The sequence below is a fragment of the Impatiens glandulifera genome, chromosome 6 (genome assembly GCF_907164915.1).
Source record: "Impatiens glandulifera chromosome 6, dImpGla2.1, whole genome shotgun sequence".
Lineage (NCBI taxonomy): Eukaryota > Viridiplantae > Streptophyta > Magnoliopsida > Ericales > Balsaminaceae > Impatiens > Impatiens glandulifera.
In genome coordinates this window covers 20,806,449-20,828,689 of record NC_061867.1, presented here as the reverse complement: position 1 = coordinate 20,828,689, position 22,241 = coordinate 20,806,449, and the positions used below count along the sequence as shown (strand labels likewise).

Below are 22,241 nucleotides of genomic sequence, written 5' to 3'. Positions count from 1 at the left end.
CCTATTCCTGCACAAGAGATTTGTTTTTTGTTAAGTTTTATTTAACTAATCTAATTTTATCTAACAAACCATCATAGTTAAAATATCTTACATTTGATTTATCGGCATAGTTATAGTTGAAGTTGTTGTTCGATGATTGATTCTCTTCATGAATCTCCCAAATTTTTGTGCTAGCATGGCCATCACGTCTTCACTGATCTGGTCAGCGCTTTTGACAGGAGCCGGAACGGTTGATACATGGACCGCTGATTCCACCAATGTCACTAAGGCTCTGGTTGCGGTTAATGTTGATGCTTCGTCTTCGATCCGAGATTTTATCTCGAATTCGTAAGCCTTCATATCCTCAAACACGTCGTGCAACTTCATCTGTCTGAGATTGCTTGATTCCCTCATCACCGTGGTTTTAATATCCCATGCACTTGGTAAAGATCTCAAAGCTTTTATGATGATCTCCCGATTATCATATCTCTTTCCAAGTGTGTGTAGCTCGTTGACTACACTGATGAACCGGTCACTAAATTCTTTCATGTTTTCTCCCGGTTTCATCTTGATGTTCTCATATTTTTGGGTTGCCACCAAGATTTTGTTCTCCTTAGTTCTATCATTTCCCTCATGAACCTGAATGATCGTTTCCCAGGCTTCCTTTGCATTTTGACAATCTGAGATTTTGTTGAAAGTGTTGTCGTCTATGGCTTTGAAAATATGTCTCATGTAATGGTTGTCCAGATTGTTTCTTCTTCGATCTTCAGCCGTCCATGCTTCTATCTCCTTGTTAATATTTATCGGTCCCTCCTTTACAACTTTGCTCATCTCATCGTCCAACGTGATCAGATGTAAGTACATTTGTTTCTTCCAGCCGCGAAATGCTTCACTGTTTAGCATCGGTGCCTTGTCGATGTGGGTCATGCTTCCCATCTTCTTCGGTTGCTTGAGTGTTAAGAAACATCGCTCTGATACCACTTGTTAGGATTGGGATCGCCCTTGGAGGACCGGGGTCCGGCTTTTAAGGGAGAACGCTTAACAACACAACACACATTGGTAATAGTCCGGTTAGAGATTAGAACCGCTCTTAACACTACACAAGCTGTCACAAACCTCTTGAACCGGGTTCAAGTGCGGAAGTGGTTTGTTTCAGCTTGAAGCAACACACATAGTTCGGTTTGGAAGGTATTTAGGAGATATCGGTTATGTTTAGGAAGATATTAGTTATTTCAGTTCGGTTTAGATGATTCGGTTAAGTTTAAGTGAGTAAGCCGGAATATGAAAGTAAAGAACACGAGATAGGATTTTATAGATGTTCGGAGTTTAATCTCCTATGTCACCCCTTCTTCTCAAACAATGAGAATGATATTCACTAAGTAATATTACACAACCACAACACACAATCCGAACGAGTCTTATTTACTACTCGTCGGTTACACCACTCACAATGATGTAACACAATACTTTTTACTCAATGGTAAAATACACACACAATACAAAAACACTTTCAGGAATTTCAATCACTATTCGAGGTCATGCGTAAGATCTTATGACGTTGTTGTTACTTCTCTCTTATATGAGCTTTTTCGTAGTGATCTCACGCGTGACTATTTTCTTCGGCACCGTGAGCTTCTATTTATATGGAAAATATGACAACGGTCATAATTTTTTCTCTCCGTCGGAATTGTCATATGAAGCCACGTCGGTCAGGTTTAAGTGATTGTGTGCACGCTTTGTTATATTGGACATTTGGCAGTCATGCATTTAGGTCGGTTTGCATTTTGGATACATGGCACACATGCACCATGTCTGCCGCCTGAATCTGATGTTGCTTGTAGAGTTAGATAAACAGTTCATCATTATTTTCGTTGCATTCTTCTGATCCGGATCTTTTTTCTTCTTGTATATTTCCGAGAAATCTTTATATCATCATATTACGTCATCTTCTCAGATTCATCACTTTTCAAAAAATTTCCGTTAAGCTTTTATGATCTTCAATAAAGAATGAGTCAGCCGGATGAAGATATTTTTACTAGCCGATCCGGTTGAGGGTTATATCATCATATTACGTCATCTTCTCAGATTCATCACTTTTCAAAAGTTTTCCGTTGAGCTTTTATGATCTTCAATAAAGAATGAGTCAGCCGGATGAAGATACTTTTACTAGCCGATCCGGTTGAGGGAGTTCAGCCGGTTTCATAGACTATGACCGGATCATTTAGAACATGTACTTTAGCCGGTATGATGCGGCTTGAGCTGTTCCTGCACAGGAAGATTGAGATTGATTAAGTTCTTTGGCCGGTTAAAATTAATCTACTTAATTTTTCTAACAATTTCTCCCTTTTTGATTATTTAGAATAAATATTCAAAACTTGTAGTGTATGGCCGGTTGAAAAATTAACTTCCTTAATTTTTCTAACAATTTGGCGGTTGAAAAATTAACTTCCTTAATTTTTCTAACAAATAGTTTATTAATATTCACGTCAAAATCAAACATATATGTTGATAGTACATCGATCATTTTTATGTGATCATTATAAATGTTACTTGTTAGTAACTTCAATCAATAGTTTATTAATATTTACGTCAAAACCAAACATATTTGTTGATAGTACCTCGGTCATTTTTATGTGATCACTTTAAACGTTACTTATAAGTAACTCTCGTGAATAGTTTATTAATATTCACGTTAAAATCAAACCTATCAGTTGATAGTACCTGATCATTTTTACGTGATTACTCTAAACGTTACTTGTTAGTAACTACCGTGAATAGTTTATTAAAATTCACATCAAAATCAAACATATATGTTGATAGTATCCTGATCATTTTTACGTGATCACTCTAAATGTTATGTGTTAGTAAATCTTGTGAATAGTTTATTAATATTCACGTCAAAATCAAACATATTTGTTGATAGTATCTCGATCATATTTACATGATCACTCTAAAGGTTATTTGTAAGTAACTCCCGAGAATAGTTTATTAACATTTACGTCAAAATTAAGCATATTTGTTGATTGTACCTCGATCATTTTTAACGTAATCACTCTAAGAGCTTGTTTGAGGAAAGGGTTATTAGGGTAATGTCTGAGTTTGTTCCAAAACCAAGAAGTGGTCTCTCAAAAATTGATCTTGGTACCCATGTTTGACCAAATTAGAAAAAACCCAAGTTTTTAATTTTCTTTCCAGTTTTACCCTTCTCCTTTTTCACTTTCTCCTATCCTATCCTCATCTTCTTATCCAAAATCCTATCTCTTTCATGTTCTCCCTCTATAACCCAAATAATCTAGTAAAAAATTATCACATTCATTTCAATATTTATTCTTATGTTTCATCATTTCTCCCTCCTTTCTCTTCCGTTCTTTCAACTCAACCTTTCTGTAATTATCAGGAATCTGATCAGTTGATATTTTCAGCAATACTGCACATTATTGTCAGCGAATATGAACATCAATGTCCAACTTTAAGTAAGTAAGATCGTTCTTATCCTTTATGATCAGTTTTTATCCTTCATCGACCTTTATAAACTTGCTCATTGAACTACTTTGTAGATACTTGCAAATAGCTATTTTTAGAAAAACCTAAGATCTTCGTCGCATTCTAACTCTAAAGGAACGGCTACAACTCCATGTTAGTCTTCTATTCTCATATGCTTTTCATTTTGTATGTGATTAGTATGCTTTCATTCCATATGCTGATTAGTATTGGTGTTCTAATAAAGAGATTTTTAGTTTGAACCTATACTGATTAATATTGCTTTTCATTTTTGTATGTTGATTTAGTATTGTTGTTCTAATAAAGAGATTTTTAGTTTGAACCTATACTGATTAGTATTGCTTTTTCATTTTGTATGTTGATTAGTATTGTTGTTCTATAAGAGATTTTTAGTTTGAACATATACTAATTAGTTTCCGTTCAAAGAGATTTTTTAGTTTGAACATATACTGATAGTATGCTTGTGAATGCGAGCTAGTTATAAAAGAATAATAATAATAATTGAATTTATAATTATCATTATCATTATTACATGTATATGTTTATTGTATCATTTATTTGTTTGGTAGGATATTTAAGTTATAAAAATAATAATAATAATAATAATTGAAATTATAATTCTCATTATTACATAAATTAGTCCTGTTGCAGTGAATGATCTAGTTATAAAAGAATAATAATAAATTGAATTTATTATTATCATTAGTCATTATTACATGTATCCGTGTATTGTTTTGGTACAATATTGAGTATATAAAAAGAATAATACATGTTTCTGTTAGTGTGTATTGTATCGTGTATTTGTTTGGTAGAATATTTAAGTTAGATAAATATGTATATATGGTACAATTAGATGGGATAGTATATGAAGATAATATTACTACTGGATTTTATAATAATCACCTCCCTTCAATTAGGAAAATGAGTTTGCCAAAGTGGCAAGGTATTTCTCCAAATACTGTGATGTGGGAAGCATGTCCCGAAAGAGCAACATACTTTCTTGAACTATTAGTCACTGAAAAAGAGGATAAAAACACTGTAGAAGGAGGGATTCAGAAACCACATGTGAAATGGTGGCTAAAAGATTTTGGGAGAGATTTCGAATTTATCAGAAAAATGATCAATTCAAAAACCACTTCAAAAATAATAAAAAAAATTATGGAACTTGATATGCCGGGCTAGAAAATCAACTTGAAATCGGATTTAACAACGACACAAAGAGGTTTACGGCCTCAGACAAATGGTGGGCAGAACATAAGATAATAATATTTCAATTGAAATTTGAAAGTTAATCCATAATAAAATTTTATTGGATTCTAATTTTATTGGATTTTTTTCAGAATTGGAAAGGGCTCTTACAATAAAAAAAAGATAGCAAATAGCAGATTGTGACTGTTGAAAAAAAATTGGGGCTCATCGTGCTGCTACTAGTGAAATATGGAACACACATTAAATATAGACGAGGGGTCTGGAGATTATGATAAAACCATTGATGAAAGTTTTCATGACCTACTTGTTGGTAACTATAGCCAAGGTACGGAGTCTAATTATGAAAGTTCAGGGAGGTAAACGAAAACAAGTTCATCCAATGCACCCAAAAAAAGAACGCATGGTTGTCTCCTTACAAAAAAGTAATTTCTATGTTCTTTCAAGAAAAAAGATGAGCATAAAGAGAAATTTGAGTACATGAATATATCAGAACTGTATGAACACATGAATGATAGTATGCAGTTTGCACACGGTTCTGCAAATCCATCGTTGGGGTCTCAACCTACTATAAAGAAGTGTATAGATATAATGCTTAAAGTACACAAAATTAATAGCAGATCAGAGCTCTACAGGGGTGGAGTTGATATTTTCAGTGCCCTTCCAGATCTTATAGTTAGTTCTTGACAATTGATGGTCAAAGAAGAACAATTAGACTATCTTCGGTTCATAGTGCTGAAAATAAGTATATTCATCTAGGAACCATAAGTAAAGATCTCCCAAGTAATCACCATTGGATCTTAATTTTCCACCATACTATCATTACCCACCACCGTCGGATTATTGATCTGTTGTATTGTTATTTAACCACTATCGTATTAATTATGTATGGGTTTTTTTTAAGGTATTTAAGTACTTTGTTTAATTATGTGTCACTTTATAATTAATATATTTTATATGTTAATCTATGAATGTATTTTTAATTTTTTGTAATTATATAGTCTAATTTTTTTATTTTCATTATATTGCAGGAAAAAAAAATGGATCCTTCAAATTTACCACCAGAGTTAGACGAATATGATATATCTTTCTTAACATTATTGATGGAGATATGGGAGACACGTTCAATTATTCATTAACACGCCCAATGAAGGATCCTTCTACTCGAGGTATGGAACTTGTACAAGTGTTAATGTCTTACAATGAGAAATGTCTAAACATGGTTAGAATGGAGACTCATTTTCTTAGACTACTTATAGAACAACTTGTACAAGTGTATGGGCTGCCTGTTTTACGATCTTCAATTCGAGTTGAGGAACAAGTGGTGATGACCTTATAATATTTAGCACATAGTCATAGTATGTTTTGTGTGAGAATAACAATTGATCACTCTAAACAAACAGTGTCTCGATACGTTTCAATGATACTAAAGTCCCTTCAACGCATTCTCTCTTTTCACCTTTTCTGAGAATCTTAACCCTAACTCCAGAACACAGCCGCCGTCGCCGCGCCTCCGCCCTCAGCTTGTATTTCAAGACGATCGGCACAATCGCCACGATTGGCATGATCGGCACAGTCGGCACGATTGACACGATCGGCACAATCGGCACGATCAGAACAATTGGCACGATCGACACAATCAGCACGATCGACACAATCGGCAAAATCGGCATAAACGGTATGGTATCGACTCTAATAACGAGGTCGTTCATTCATCTGTAAAGCTTGGTTAGAAGGTTAGAATTTCTAGTTTACCCTGTTCTATAATAGTTAGGGTTTCTAGTATACCATATTATGTTATTGATCTGTTTTGTTCTTGTGTTCTATTATTCATCAAAATGGAAAGAAATAAAAGCAATAAGAATAAGGAAGTCAGAGATTTGTGATGGAAGGAGTAAGCTTGGTTGTACTTATATTGGATCCAACTGTATAGAGTTTGAGAGATGATCTGAAGAATTGACCTTCTAAGCAAGACAAAGGAAACAACCTAAATATGGTTCAAACTTAAGAACATCTCAATGTTGAGTTATGGAGCCTACACTTATAATAAACTCTACATTGTTAATTAGAGTTTATTGAGTTTTCTTTTTTGGTTTTGGTTTTGGGCTTGGCCTGACCAAAGTTATTTAGGTTTATTACCTGAATGTTTACCCTATAAATATGTAATTATTAAGGGTTACATTGTTAAGACAGAATTTTAGAGAGATAAAGTGTGAGGCAAAAACTCTGTATTCATTCTTCTTCTTCATAGTGAAAACTGATGGTGGCTGAAGTGGATGTAGCTCAATTTGAGTGAACCACTATAAATCTGTATGTTCTTGTGTTCTTCTTTCTTGTGTTTTTTTTACAAATTGTTTTCAAACAGGTCGGATTTGGGAGATACAAATCCTAACAACTGGTATCAGAGCAGTTAGGCTAGATCTGAGCATTAAAAATGATGGCAAGTGAGAACAGTATAGGACATGGTATTGGAAGATTTGATGGGACATATTATGCCTTCTGGAGAATGCAGATTGAAGATTATCTCTATGGAAAAAAGTTTCATATTCCTTTGAGTGAGAAACCATAGAAGATGGATGAAGCTGTCCGATTGACGCTAGCCAAGACGGTTGCTCACAATGTAGCAAAGGAGAAGACCACCATGGGTCTGATAAAAGCTCTTTCTGATATGTATGAGAAACCATCTGCTAACAACAAGATACACTTAATGAAAAGACTCTTTTACTTAATAATGGTTGATGGTACTTCTGTCACTACTCATTTGAATGAATTCAATACAATTGTGAATCAATTGCTATCTGTTGAGATTGATTTTGGGAATGAAGTTAGTGCCCTGATTTTGTTAGCATCTCTACCAAATAGTTGGGAACCTATGATGGCAGCAATTAGTAATTCATTTGGAAATGCTAAACTGAAATTTGTTAAAGTTAGAGATCATATTCTTGCTGAAGAGGTTCGTAAAATTGATTCTGGTGAAACATTTAAAGGTTCTAATTTGAATGTGGAAAACAGGGGAAGAGGTAATGATAGAAATTTCAACCAAGGTAAGAGTAGATCTATGTCAAGGAGTAGGAGGAGTCAGTCCAAGTCTGGAAGGACATTTGAGTGTTGGAATTGTGGTAAATAGGGTCATTTAAAGAGGAACTACAAAACACCGAAGAAAAATGGTGATGATAAAAATGATGCAGCCAACGTTGTTATAGAATCTGTCATTCATGCGTTACTTCTGTCTGTTGATAGCCCGATAGATTCATGGGTTTTGGACTCAGGGGCATCTTTCCACACCACTGCTCACAAAGAATTAATGGAGAATTATGTGGCTGGAAACTGTGGAAAAGTTTATCTCGCAGATGGTGAGCCACTGGATATTGTTGGCATTTGTTACATCAAATTGAAGATGACAAATGGTTCTGTTTGGAAGATTAATAAGGTGAGACACATTTCAGGTTTAATACGCAATTTGATTTCTGTTACATAACTTGATGAAGAAGGTCACAATTTCAGTTGTGGAAATGGTGCGTGGAAGGTGACTAAAGGAGCAATTGTTGTTGCTCGAGGTTACAAAACTGGAACGTTATACACGACTTCAACTTCAGTTGTTGCTGTAGTTGATGACTCGAAGAACAGTGAGTTGTGGCATTGCAGGTTGGGCCATATGAGAGAAAAAGGGATGAAAATTCTTTTGAAGAATTGACAGATTCCAGAACTGAAGTCTGTTGAACATCAGTTATGTGAAACATGCATTCCTCGAAAATAGAAACGGGTGAGTTTCTTAAAAATTGGGAAGGAGCTCAAGAAAGAAAGGCTAGAGTTGGTACACACTGATGTGTGGGGACCTGCACCTGTTTTTTTCTATTGGCGGATCACAATACTACGTGACATTTATAGATGATTCGACATGAAAGGATGGGTATATTTTATGAAGCACAAGTCTGAAGTATTTGCTATTTTCAAGAAATAGAAGGCTTTGGTTGAAAATGAAACAAATTAGAAAGTTAAGTGCTTGAGATCCGACAACAGAGGTGAATATATCAATTCAGATTTTAAAGAGTATTGTGCTGTGAATGGGATTAGTATGGTGAAGACTGTTCCCCGAACGCCTCAAGAGAATGAAGTAGATGAACGAATGAATCGAACATTGAACGAGCGTGCTAAAAGCATGAGATTGCATGCAGATCTGCCTAAAACCTTCTGGGCAGAAGCTATTAATACTGTTGCCTATTTGATAAACAAGGGACCCTCTGTTCCTCTTGAATTCAGAATTCCTGAAGAAGCTTGGAGCAATAAAAAGGTAAACCTTTCTTATTTAAAAGTGTTTGGTTGTTTATCATATGTTCATATTAATGAATGTGATAGGAGCAAGCTTGATCCAAAGTCTAATAAATGTTTTTTTTATTGGTTATGGTGACATCGAGTTTGGTTATCGTTTCTGGGATAATCAAAATCGGAAGATCATTCGTAACAGAAATATTATCTTCAATAAACAGGTTCTCTACAAAGATTGCGTTGGGAAGACATCAAATGGTGATTCCAAGTTGGAAGAGACTGGTACAGTCGATTTGAGAGATTTTTCAGCTTAATATATACCGACTGTCGAAGAAGAACAATGTATTGTTGAAGATGAAATTGTTGAGAATGTGGACCCAAAGGTAAATCAGCAAACACCGGTTATACAGTTGAGAAGATCGTCAAGAAATCGAAAACTAGTTGAGAGGTGGTCTCCATCTCTAAACTATATCTTGTTGACAGATAAAGGTGAACCTGAATGCTTTGAGGAAGCAATAAAATCTGATGAATCAGTTAAGTGGGAGTCTGCGATTAAAGATGAGATGGACTCTTTGACGTTGAATCAAACTTGGGAGCTCACTAAGCTGCCAAAGGGAAAGAAAGCACTTCACAACAAATGGATCTTCAGGATTAAAGAAGAATATGATAAAACTATGAGGTACAAGGCAAGGTTGGTTGTGAAAGGATTTCAACAGAAAGAAGGTATTGACTACAATGAAATCTTCTCTCTAGTAGTTAAATTGATGACAATCAGAACTATTTTGAGTTTGGTTGTGAAAGAAGATCTTCATCTTCAACAAATGGATGTCAAAACTGATTTTCTTCATGGTGATTTAGATGAAGAGATTTATATGCGACAACCAGAAGGATTTGAAATCAAAGGAAAAGATGAGCTTGTGTGTAAGCTTCAGAAGAGTCTGTATGGTTTGAAATAGGCTCCAAGGCAATGGTACAAGAAGTTCGATAGCTTCATGAAAAGTAAAAAAAATTGAGGTGTGAAGTTGATCATTGCTGTTATATCAAGAGGTTTGATAAATCGTACATTATTCTTCTTCTCTACGTTGATGACATGTTGATTGCTGGAGCAAGCTTGTGTGAGATTAACAAGCTCAAGAAAGAGTTGTTTGAAAAGTTTGCAATGAAGGATTTGGGTGCTGCTAAACAAATCATTGGGATGAAAATTTTCAGGGATGAAGAAGTTCTCAAGCTTTCACAAGAAGAATATGTGAAGAAAGTTCTTAGCAGGTTCAACTTGTATGATGCAAAACCAGTTACTACCCCCTTAGCTCTTCAGACTATCTAAAGATCAGTCGCCTTCAATAGAGGAGGAGAAAATTTACATGGCAATTGTTTTGTATGCATCTTCCATTGGTTGTATTATGTATGCGATAGTTTCACAAGACCAGACATAGCACATGCAGTGGGAGTTGTTAGCAGATTCATGAGCAACATGGGTAGACAACATTGGGAAGTAGTAAAGTGGATACTACGATACTTAAGAGGAAGTACGGGTCTCACTTTGTGTTTTCGAAAGTCTAATATGGGTTTGGAAGGATATGTTGATGCTGACAATGGTGGTGATGTTGATAGTAGGAAGAGCACAACATGGTACATTATACTCTGGGAGGTACTGCAATTAGTTGGGTTTCAAAATTGCAAAAGATTGTTGCTCTTTCTAGTTGTGAGACAGAGTATGTTGTTGTGATAGAAGTTGTTAAGGAAATGATGTGGTTACAACCCTTTTTGCGAGAATTGGGTCAAGACTATGAGGGAAGTGTGTTGCGATGCGACAGTTAGAGTGCCATTCATTTGGAAAAGAATCCTGTTTATCATGGTAGGACGAAGCATATACAGGTTCGTTATCATTTCATCCGGTCAGCTTTAGAAGATGGAGTATTAGCTCTTGAGAAGATTTCTGGGAGTGAGAATCCAACTGATATGTTGACGAAAGCTGTGACAAATGAGAAACTGAAGTTGTGTGCAACTTCAATTGGTCTTCTTCGTTAAGACATCGAATGGAAAGCCACTACCGATCGAGAGATGATGAAGTTAGTCTCCAAGTGGGAGATTGTTGAGTTATGGAGCCTACACTTATAATAAACTCTACATTGTTAATTAGAGTTTATTGGGTTTTCTTTTTAGTTTTGGGTTTGGGCCTGACCAAAGTTATTTAGGTTTATTACCTGAATGTTTACCCTATAAATATGTAATTATTAAGGTTTACATTATTAAGACAGAATTTTAGAGAGATAAAGTGTGAGGCAAAAACTATGTATTCCTTCTTCTTCTTCATAGTGAAATATGGTGGTGGATGAAGTGGATGTAGCTCAATTTGAGTGAACCACTATAAATCTGTATGTTCTTGTGTTCTTCTTTCTTGTGTTTTTTTACATATTGTTTTCAAACAGGTCGGATTTGGGAGATACAAATCCTAACACCCAGCACACATGTATAATGCAGAAGCTCTAACTCACTTTTCTAGTCTATTGATGAAACTATTATATATGGACTCAATTAAAGAGGGAGGAGAGCACCTTACTTTTTCTAGAATAAGCATTGAAGTGTATTTTCAAAGTACACTACCAAAGAATATGACAGTTGTTGATAGGAAGGGAAAGCCCACAATAATGGAAATCTCATATGAATGGAGGCCAAATGGGTGTACTTTCTGCAATACTTTCCAACATGTTGGTACTAAATGTGCAAAAGCAATTGAGGAAGAACAAAAAATCACGAAATCCCAAGAAGCAAAAAAGCAGGAAAATGAAACGGAAGAATCAAGAATGAAATAGAATATTGTGGAAGTTAAGGATATTGATAAAAAAGAAAAAAATGAGGAGAATGCAGAGGAGAAAAGTAAGAAGGATTCTGGGAAAATTGAAAGAAGTGAAGTAAAGAAAGTAAAGGGAATCAAGGTGAAGAGGAAAAGAAAATTTTCTATAATGCGAAGGATCGGAATGGAAATAGAAGATAAACCTCGAGTTGTTGTTGAGGAAACTCAAGAGGAAGATACCCAAAATTTCATAGCTAAAACAGAGAATTCTAAAGCCGATAAAGAAGATTCCAAAACTAATGTGGAGTCTGAAGCTGAAGCCGAAGATAATGAAGATAAGAACACAAAAATTCTAGTTGAAGATAACAAAGATAAAAGCCCTGAAATTCTCAGAAACAATTCTTTCTATCAAATCAAAATGGGCACGTACAAAAAGAGAATTCAAAATGAGAAACAACAATATTCATCATCATCTTCAATACAACCTCCTTTCATCGTCCGAGGAACGGGAAAAGGAAGAGGAAGGGGAAGAAGGTCTCTCAATGAAAACGGATGACATAGGAAAATGCTAGGCTGGGATAGTTAAGTTTGAATGTATTCTTTTATGTTTGTTTTTTGTTTTTTTTTTAGAATGTATAAATGTCACCAATTAGTTTTTTTAGAGTCTTTTGATTGTCATCCTTAATCATAGTTAGGATTTGTCTAGCTTTGATTTCTAATTCTCCCACTTTGGGGATTTTAATGAAATAGTTCTAACCATTTTCCTAAAAAAAAATCCCTTCATCGACTAAGTATTACTGAGATACAATCGATTGATCAAAATATTATACATCTAAAGTTTACAACAATAACAACATTACATTAAATATTTAAGGTTTCAATTTATATATTTAATTTTATATGTGAAAAAATATGTAAGAAATTATCTAATTTATGTTGTCATGTGTGCAGAATTGCATTGGTGCTATAGATGGTATTCGCGTGGAAGTGTATCCTAAAGTAGAAAATTCGTATTGTTGGCATGGACGATTGGGGCACACAACCATCTCATGCTCACTTATTTTGTATCTGGTGTAGAAGGATCAATGCGCGACATACTCCTCAGTATCATTTACCACATCCACTCCTGGGTCCGTTAATTAAACACATATCAGGTTTATGGTAAATAATACTATAAATAATTATTAATTTGTTACAGAAAAATATTATTTGGTTGATTCTGGATATTCGAATCAAATAGGGTATTTAGCCCCATATCCTCGAACAAATTACCATCCTCATCATTTCGGAGGAGTACTTTCTTATACTAGAAAAGAGATGTTCAATATGCAACACTCTTCGCACAGATCAACCATAGAGTGGACATTCGGAATTTGGAAAAATAAGTGGCAAATTATCTCAAAAGGAGGATCATTACGTGGATTTAATCTTAAGAAACAACTTCAAATAATTCAAGCAACTGTAGGTTTACATAATTTTGTTCGGAAAAATAATATAGAAGTCACAATGGATGAAAACCCAAGCAATGACAATGTAGTACTAGTAGACAATGATATTTTATTGTCGCCTAATGTTTACCTCGTAATGAAATGGATCAATTTCGAGATGAGCTTTCTGAAAAAGTGTATGATTGTATTAGACATGAATGAATGATAATTTTATATGGGTTGTCTATAATTTTATTGTCATTATTTGTTTCATTTGAATGTCATGTATTATATCAATACAAATATAATATTGATAATAGATGTTTTTATATAATATTGTTAGAGTTATAATATTTTTTTTGAACTACATTATAATATTTTTTATTTTATTAAATTGAAAAAATATGAACTTAAATTAATTAATATATTTATTTGGAATCATGATTATAATTAGTTTATATAAAAAAAATTAGAATAAATTTTTTAATAAATATTTAATTTAGATGAGGTATATTTATAAATTAAATAATGTTTGTTATTCAAATATATAAATTTTATTTTTTAGTATAATTATTTATTTATTTGAATTATTTAAAATTTAAATGTTATGTTAAATAATATGATATGTGTTGGGAAAAATTAAAACAAAGAAAAGAGAATGTTAATTAAGAAAAAAAATAGTTTAATTAACTTTAAAATAATACAAACGACTTTTATGGTTTGGAACATAATTTTGATGATGTAGTTTGAATAAGACTAAGTTGTCCATTTGTTTTGTGCAGCACAAATCTAAAAGACATTGTTACTTTAGATGCGATCTGAAGCAGACTGTCTTAAACGTCTTATGTATTTAGACGAGGATGTCTAACTCCTTTAGACGCGGTCTAAAGGAAAGCGTAGTTAGACGAGAACGTCTAACTCCTTTAGATGCGGTCTAAAGGAAAGCGTAGTTAGACGAGGACGTCTAACCCCTTTAGACGCGGTCTAAAGGGAAGCGTAGTTAGACGAGGTTGTCTTACTCCTTTAGACATTGTCTAAAGGGATGCGTAGTAAGACGAGAACGTTTAACTCCTTTAGACGTTGTCTAAAGGGATGCGTAGTTAGACGAGGTCGTCTAACTTTTTTAGACGTTGTCTAAAAGGATGCGTAGTTAGACGAGGAGGTCTAACTCTTTTAGACGCGGTCTAAAGGAAAGCATAGTTAGACGAGGACGTCTAACTCATTTAGATGATATCTAAAGGGATGCGTAGTTAGACGAGGACGTCTAACTTCTTTAGACGTGGTCTAAAGGGAAGTGTAGTTAGACGAGGTCGTTTAACTCCTTTAGACGCGGTCTAAAGGGAAGCGTAGTTAGACGAGGACGTCTAACTCCTTTATATGCGGTCTAAAGGGAAGCGTAGTTTGACGAGAACGTCTAACTCCTTTAGACGCGGTCTAAAAAAGAACGTTTGATGCCTTGCTTTAGCATCCGTCTGAAGGAAACATCCGTCTAACCACGTTCACTCAGTTGTCTGTTGTTCCTGTCTTCAGCAATTTGACAAGTCAGCTGATTCTATCAAATGAATGAATGTCACGTACGCAGATATCTCTCAATTACATTCCCAGTACAAGACAAGATCAGAGGATATTTGGCGCACTACCTGTTCAATACGGCCATGATCCAAATACTCAGAGTCTGTTGTACTCTCGTACTATAAGAGGTCATCCAACGTACACATGCCACGTGTCCACAAAGAATATTCGACTGTTGGTGCACTTCAACCATAAATAGAAGTTCAAGGACAACGGTCGAGCACCGGATGGACTTACTAACTTTTTGCTTCACACAAGCGTAGTTAGAATTATATGAGGTTTTAATTTTTGTTTAAGGTAATTAATAAAAATAATATTAAATTTAGTTAGAGGGTAGTTTAGGTATTTAAATGATAAAATTAATTAATTTGATGGTTGATATGATATTTGCGTTTTGGGATAAAAACTGGGTTTTATCTCAAAAACCCCTTCATCAAACAAGGCCTAAATGTTACTTGTTAGAGTGACAAACAGTTGATCAAGAGGAGATGAAATTTGAATTGGAGAATTATGTTTAAAGTGAACTTTCTTCGTCTTCATCATCTCCATAATGTTAAGGTCTCTTGTTTGATTTGAAAAATGCAACGGAATCTCAGCCTCTAATGGAGAAAGAGAATTATGGTGGGAAATACAATGGAAGCTCAGCCTCTAACGTAGGGAGGTTTCTCCATCGCCTGCGGCGGCGAACAGTTGATCAGGAGTAGATGGTATCTGAATCAGAGAATTAAGTTTAAAGTGAACTTTCTTCGTCTTCATCATCTCTATAATGTTAGATCTATTGTTTGATTTGAAATGTGCAACGGAAGCTCAACCTCTAATGGAGAGGGAGAATTCTGGTGAGAAAATACAACGGAAGCTCAGCCTCTAACGTAGAGAGGTTTCTCCATCGCCTGTTGCGACGAACAGTTGATCAGGAGGAGATGGAATCTGAATCGGAGAATTAGGTTTAAAGTGAACTTTCTTCATCTTCAGCATCTCCATAATGTTAAGATCTCTTGTTAATTTCAAATATGCAACGTAAGCTCAATATCTAATGGAGAGAGAATTCTGGTGGAAAATTTGACGAAAGGACCCTACAAAGTGACTAAAATGAGCTGATAACCAGCGTATAATTTTAAATGCGCTGGTGATCACTTTATATTTTTTGACGAAATTACCCCGTTGCGAGACGCAACCGGATGTCCTGTGAAAAGTTCACAATCGTGAGACGCAACCGGCAATCGCGAGACGCAACCGGCAATTGCGAGACACAACCGACCCAATATTTTTTTTTAAAAAATAAAATAAATTGCATCTCGCGATTTGTAGATTTTTCACATGGCATCCGGTTGCGTCTCGCGACAGAGAAATTTCATTAAAAAAATATGGAGTGGTCACCAGCACATTTAAAATTATGTGCTGGTCACCGGCTCATTTACCCATATTATGAGAGTCATTTCGTCAAATTTCCCGTGGAAAAATACTATGAAAGCTTAGCCTCTAACCGCATAGAGATAAATATTAATTTTTTAATGAAACGTATATAATGAATTATAGCCTCTAATATAAAAAGAGAGAAATATTATGTTGTTTTAGACTTTTAGTTACCACGACCTCCATAATTTGAATGCTACCGCAGCTTATGGAGTAATTTATGTATTCTTTATTATTATATATATTTTTAGTAAGCCAGTGTCTCAATAATTTAAAATAAAAAATAGTTGAGATTTAATAAAAATTAATTTGAAATTCAAAACGAATCAAATTACATTTTAGATGAGTAATTTTGTTTGGATTAAGTTTAAATTAAATTAAATTAAGATTATCTGAATTATATATTTGTGATGATGTACAATGCAATAATTTAACAAATATAAATTGTGGTGAGCGAATAAACAAACATCCAATATTGAACCCTTTTTATTATAATTGCAGCAAAACTACAGTATAATGTTTACTATAATTAGAGACGGATCTACAATAGATTGTGGTGGACTCAAGTTTATAAAAATAATAATAATAATAAGCTAGACGGAACACTATTTTTTAAGAGATTTATGGTTATTCGTTCGATTATCACTAATAACGTCTTCAGTTGAAGTATATCATGACTACGAGGATAATCTATCATTGTGCATTTAAAAAATAATAGTATAATAAGATATGTTCACATAAATAATTATTTATTTTTCAAGCGCATAATAAATATTTTCAAAACTCACTTTAACTCTTATTTTGATTTATTTATAAAGAAATTTTTTAAACATCTAATTTTGCATTAAAAAATATACTTCAAACTTTAATTAAGAAAAAAGTATTCAAATTTTGTATTAATTTAAATTCAATTTTTGATAATACAGTCATAATTAAATAATACTTATAATTGAATTAATTTTAAAATATTTTTTTGACTATATAGAATTATAATTCAAACGAATAAAATACTTGTTACGTATTCTTCAACCGACTTAACTGTTTGAAGCCGACGATTGCTGCTCAACTGCTTCACTATTGACTATTCTTGCCGACTCTGAATCTTCCCAACCCACGCGATAAGTTCTATCGCATATGAACATCATTGTAAGTTCCGATCGTTCTTCACTTCTTGCTGGATAAACGTCATCGATTATCGTTTAGTTAACACAGATCTCTGCAACTACAGTTGAAGCACAAACTTCGAGCAAGGGATATGATTGTGAAGTTTGTGAATGTGAACATTGGAAGGTTTTCTACTTGGGTTTCCTTTATTTTTCATTACTTATGTTGTTTTCTCCTTGATTCTGTATTTCTTACATGGGTTTCAGGAAATAAACATTGCTCTACTTCTGAACTATGGCGAATCAGTGTACAACAATGTTGTACATGAGTATGGTGGTTTTCATTGCAATATCGGTCCTGCCGGCTGCAGCTGATACTGATTTTCTTGACTGTAATCTAATGGATTCCCTTATTTTTGTTTATTGAATGATTCTTGATTAGCATACAAAACAATGGATGTGTTTTCCATACTTACACTATATTTCAGATGCTATTTCATGAATTGGTACACTAATCTTATGTTAAGTGCTGCATTTCTTGAATTCTTACTAACTCTCTTTTCTTTCCGTTTCTTCATCTATTTAGTAATGGCACTTCAAGATCTGTATAGAACACTCAACACGCCATCACAGCTTCATGGATGGAAAGCAAGTGAGGGAGATCCATGTGGGGAATCATGGACTGGAGTTTCTTGCTCCGGGTCATCAGTCATCATTCTGTAATGGCTTGTAAAACCATTCATCTCCATTTGCTCTTCATTCAACTGTCTAACTACTTTTCATTCTTCTCTATACATAGAAAACTAAATGGTCTACAGCTTACTGGAAACCTCGGGACTCAGCTCTCCAATCTACACAACTTGAAAGAGCTGTAAGAAAAGATGTCAATTTGTTAAATACATTAACAATGTAAAAATTAACACTTCACATAATTATTCAGGGATATAAGTGTTAATAATATTCAGGCTGAGATACCATACAGCTTGCCTTTCAATGCCACAAGAATGTAGGATACTTTTCTTCCTTCCATATTTATCCCCAATCTAGTTGAGATCCTTTCATTATATCTTTCTTTTTTTTTCTCAACTTTGAATGCAGTAATTTGTCGTGCAACAAACTCAATGCAAACTTACCACACACACTTGCTTATATGGGAAAACTCCGGCATTTGTGAGTTTTTTTCTTTCTTACTTTCATCTTCTAATGGTCTGTTTCTTGGTTTGAGATATGCTTCCATTGCAGGAATCTGAGTCACAATTCTTTGCTTGGACCCATAGGGGATGTGTTCAACGGTTTACAAAATCTAAGAGAAATGTACTGCAATTTTAGAATGTTTTTTTATTCTTTAGGATATTTTAGTTTGAACTTTTGACATCCATTGTTCATTTTATTTTTCAGGGATCTGTCTTACAATAACTTCAGCCGGGACTTACCTAGATCCGTTGGATCTCTAACAAATCTCAGAAAACTGTGAGTTGCAAACTAGTTTGTATATCTTTCAGCCTTTTTTCTTGTCTATTCGGTTGATCAACCTGATAAGCAATGCAGGTTCCTGCAACATAATACATTCACAGGATCATTAATCCTTTTGTCCAATCTCCCACTTACTGACTTGTAAGTTTGGAGGCAGAAATCAGTTGAATATGTCTTCATGTTTTAAATTAACTACTAAATTGGCCTGTCTACATATGTTGTTAGGAACATTCAAGAAAATCATTTTAGTGGTGTTATTCCCAAACAATTCCAAAATATAAACAATTTATGGTAATCTATCAAGCTTTTAGTTGTATTTTCGTTTTTTGGGTACAAAGTGACATGTGTGGGATGACTATCAACAAACATTTTGGTTTGGCCAGGTTAGGAGGCAACAATCTTAAGGCAGGAGAAAACGACCCTCCTTGGAATTATCCGTTAGACATAGTGGAAGGGAAACAAAATTTGAGTAGTCCACCAGCCACCAATTCTAATGCAATTGAGAACTACCCATCAATAGAGTTCATTGGACACAAGAAGAAAAAGCTAGGCTATGGTGGCACGACTGTTTTGGTGGTTGGAACTTTACTGGCTAGCTTTTCGGCTTTTTTTGTTGGTTCTAAAATCCACAGGTCACTAGTGAGAAAGCATTCTACGAAAGTTGACTTAGAAGATGGCACAAATCACTCTCTTCCAGTCAGCACAATGCCATCAGGAGGTGAATTCAAATTTCAGCTATTCACAATTATTTATTTATAAGGGATTAATTATTGTACAATTAATAGTGAATGATTCTGTTTGGTAGATCATTCCTCTGCACATGAAGTAAGTCCACGAGTCTCCAGTATAAGCTCTTCTCCTCCTTCACCACCACCACCACCTTTACATAACAGAGCTAATGCTATCTCTACAAGAAGAAGTTACTCAAAAAAATGCAAGATCCCAATTGGTGCAAAGGTGTACACACTTTCAGAGCTACAATCTGCAACGAATAGTTTCAGTGAAAGCAATCTTCTTGGAGAGGGATCACTCGGGTCAGTTTACAAGGCAGAATTCCCGAATGGACAGGTATTGGCTGTGAAGAACATTGTCACTGTAGCGTTGTCACTCCATGAAGAAGAACAATTCTTGAGTGTTGTTCGAAATGTAGCCCTGCTGAGGCACCCCAATATTGTGACACTTGTTGGATATTATGTAAACCGTGGACAGCATGCTCTGTTATACGAGTTTGTAGGTAATTTGACCCTCTACGATGCTCTCCATTGTAAAGCATGTAAAAAGCCACTCTCTTGGAACATTCGTCTCAAAATTGCAATCGGCATAGCAAGGGCCTTGAAGTAAGTATTCTAGAAGAATTGCAGTTAATCAGTTTGTAAAATTTGAATACATGTTATTGGTGTGATAAACAGATATTTGCATTCAACTTGCTTGCCTCCAATGACGCATAGCAACTTAAAGTCGGCGAATGTTTTACTTGACGAGGAGCTCATGCCCCGGTTATCAGACAGTGGGCTGGCTATTCTGAGGCCCCTTACTAGTAACAGTGTAAAAGTGAAGGTAATTTGAAATGATTTGACAAGATTATTTGAAAAGAGTAGGCGCAGGAGTTAGTATTGATGATGTGAATGAAGCAGGCTTCGGAGAATGCTATTGGTGATAGAGGGTACATATCGCCTGAAGAGAAGGGAGTAAATGGTGTTGGGGCGAAAGGAGATGTGTATGCATTTGGTGTGCTTCTTTTGGAATTGTTAACAGGAAGGAAGGCTTTTGATAGGTGTGTTTGTTTGTGTTTGTTTAGAGGTTAGTGATTTTATTGTTATGTATGATGATGATATATGTATATACAGTTCACTGGAGATGGAAGAACAATCATTAGCGAAATGGGCATCATTGAGATTACACGACAGTGATGCTCTGGGAAAAATGGTTGATTTGTATATGAGAAGAATGATATCTTCGAGGGCTTTATCACAGTTTGCAGACATAGTATCCCTTTGTATTCAGGTATTATTTAAGTAGATATTGAAATGAATTCTTGTCACATAATAATAATAATGTTGAATATATTATGTAGTCGGAGGGGAAATTCAGACCGGTGATGTCGGATGTGGTAGAATCATTGACAAAGTTGATGGTGATAAACAATAACTCATGTGGGAATGCTTTTCAATTGGATGGATTTGAGAGGTCTTTTCGTTCATCACATACACGATTCAAAGGAGGAGTATCACCCACTATGAGTGTCTCCTCTATTTGATTTTATAGGTTTTTTCATTACTATATCATCATTGTAACAACAAACAATAAAGATGTTGATATCAATATCAATATAAGGATTTAGTTGGTTAGTTACTCAATATACTTTTTAAATTTTACAATAAAATGATAAAAATAATGTACATCCAGATAAAAAAAACAATAACACTAGATTAAACTAAAAATATATAACTTCTTCACTAGAATCATTTTTATAAGAATGGTCTCAATAATAATATGTTATAACATCTTTATTTAATTCACTAAGATAATTTAAGTGACAAAAATAGATTTAGATTAAAGTTCACTCTTAAATTTTCATTTAAAACACTTTAAATTGTTAGAGCAAGAGTAATTTTTTTTAAATGATCCATGAATGATATTATGAAATAAATAGTTGTTTAAGGACAACGACAAAAGCATAAAATTGATGTAGAGAAAATCAATAAAATTAATTAAAAATTAATGTGTGCGAAGATCTTTCAAAAGTGCAATGAGATCTCTGACTGAATTCGTCGACTCCCCGAATCAAATCTCATATAATGTTAAGATGATAACATTGAGAAGGATCTGCAACAATCATTTAAGAATGTTGAAAGTTCTACTATAGCTTTCCAACCAAATTATCCATCAAAAAATAATTAAGATATAACTATATTGTCTGTGACCCTCAAATCTAATTGCCTCAATCTACTTTTCCCAACATGCACTGATTTTCGACATAACCTAATGAATATCAATAATACGGATTTCAAATACTAGCGACATTCTTACAATGTAAAATAATACGAGATATCTCTCACCCTCCTTCAAACACAAACGACATAACTAATAAATAAACAATTAACAGCCAACTATTTATATATTAAATCATTGTCACTAAACTAGTTTTAAACTTAAATATCATTAACTGCATTAATATAAATTATGGGCGACATTTTTCTCTCATTGTAATTTAACACATTTTCTTTAATCTTGGTGAACACATTTGTACTGTTAACCAATTTCATTCCTATTTTTAACATTAAAAAGATTAATAGATCAATTTATATGAAAATTATTTCTAAAATTGTGTTTATATTTCTAAAGTGCATCTTGAAAGAAGAAAAAAAAAACTACATTAACAAAGTAAACCCAATATGAAGTTAGAAATATAATTTGAACAATTTGTAAAGGTTTAATCAATAAAACGATCCTAATTTAAGTTAAGGAAGAAAACAAATTCATAGTATAACTTTAGGGAACAAAATG

At 34.1% G+C, this 22,241-nt stretch overlaps 1 protein-coding gene and 1 long non-coding RNA gene across 2 annotated transcripts; both read left to right on the top strand.

The window, feature by feature from the left end:
* Window positions 1-17,211: 17,211 nt before the first annotated feature.
* LOC124941271 lies at window positions 17,212-17,647 on the top strand. The gene is made up of 3 exons (XR_007099629.1): window positions 17,212-17,304; window positions 17,387-17,448; window positions 17,529-17,647. It is a non-coding gene; the product is annotated as an uncharacterized LOC124941271 (long non-coding RNA).
* A 193-nt stretch (window positions 17,648-17,840) lies between these two features.
* On the top strand, window positions 17,841-21,053 carry LOC124942378 (protein STRUBBELIG-RECEPTOR FAMILY 2). Its single transcript, XM_047482868.1, has 13 exons — window positions 17,841-17,980; window positions 18,061-18,132; window positions 18,202-18,267; window positions 18,360-18,575; window positions 18,660-18,731; window positions 18,810-18,875; window positions 18,960-19,025; window positions 19,118-19,452; window positions 19,540-20,071; window positions 20,144-20,291; window positions 20,369-20,508; window positions 20,582-20,738; window positions 20,809-21,053. Coding segments are annotated over exons 4-13 (1,701 nt in total). The 5' UTR covers window positions 17,841-17,980; window positions 18,061-18,132; window positions 18,202-18,267; window positions 18,360-18,573; the 3' UTR covers window positions 20,992-21,053.
* Window positions 21,054-22,241: the final 1,188 nt, after the last annotated feature.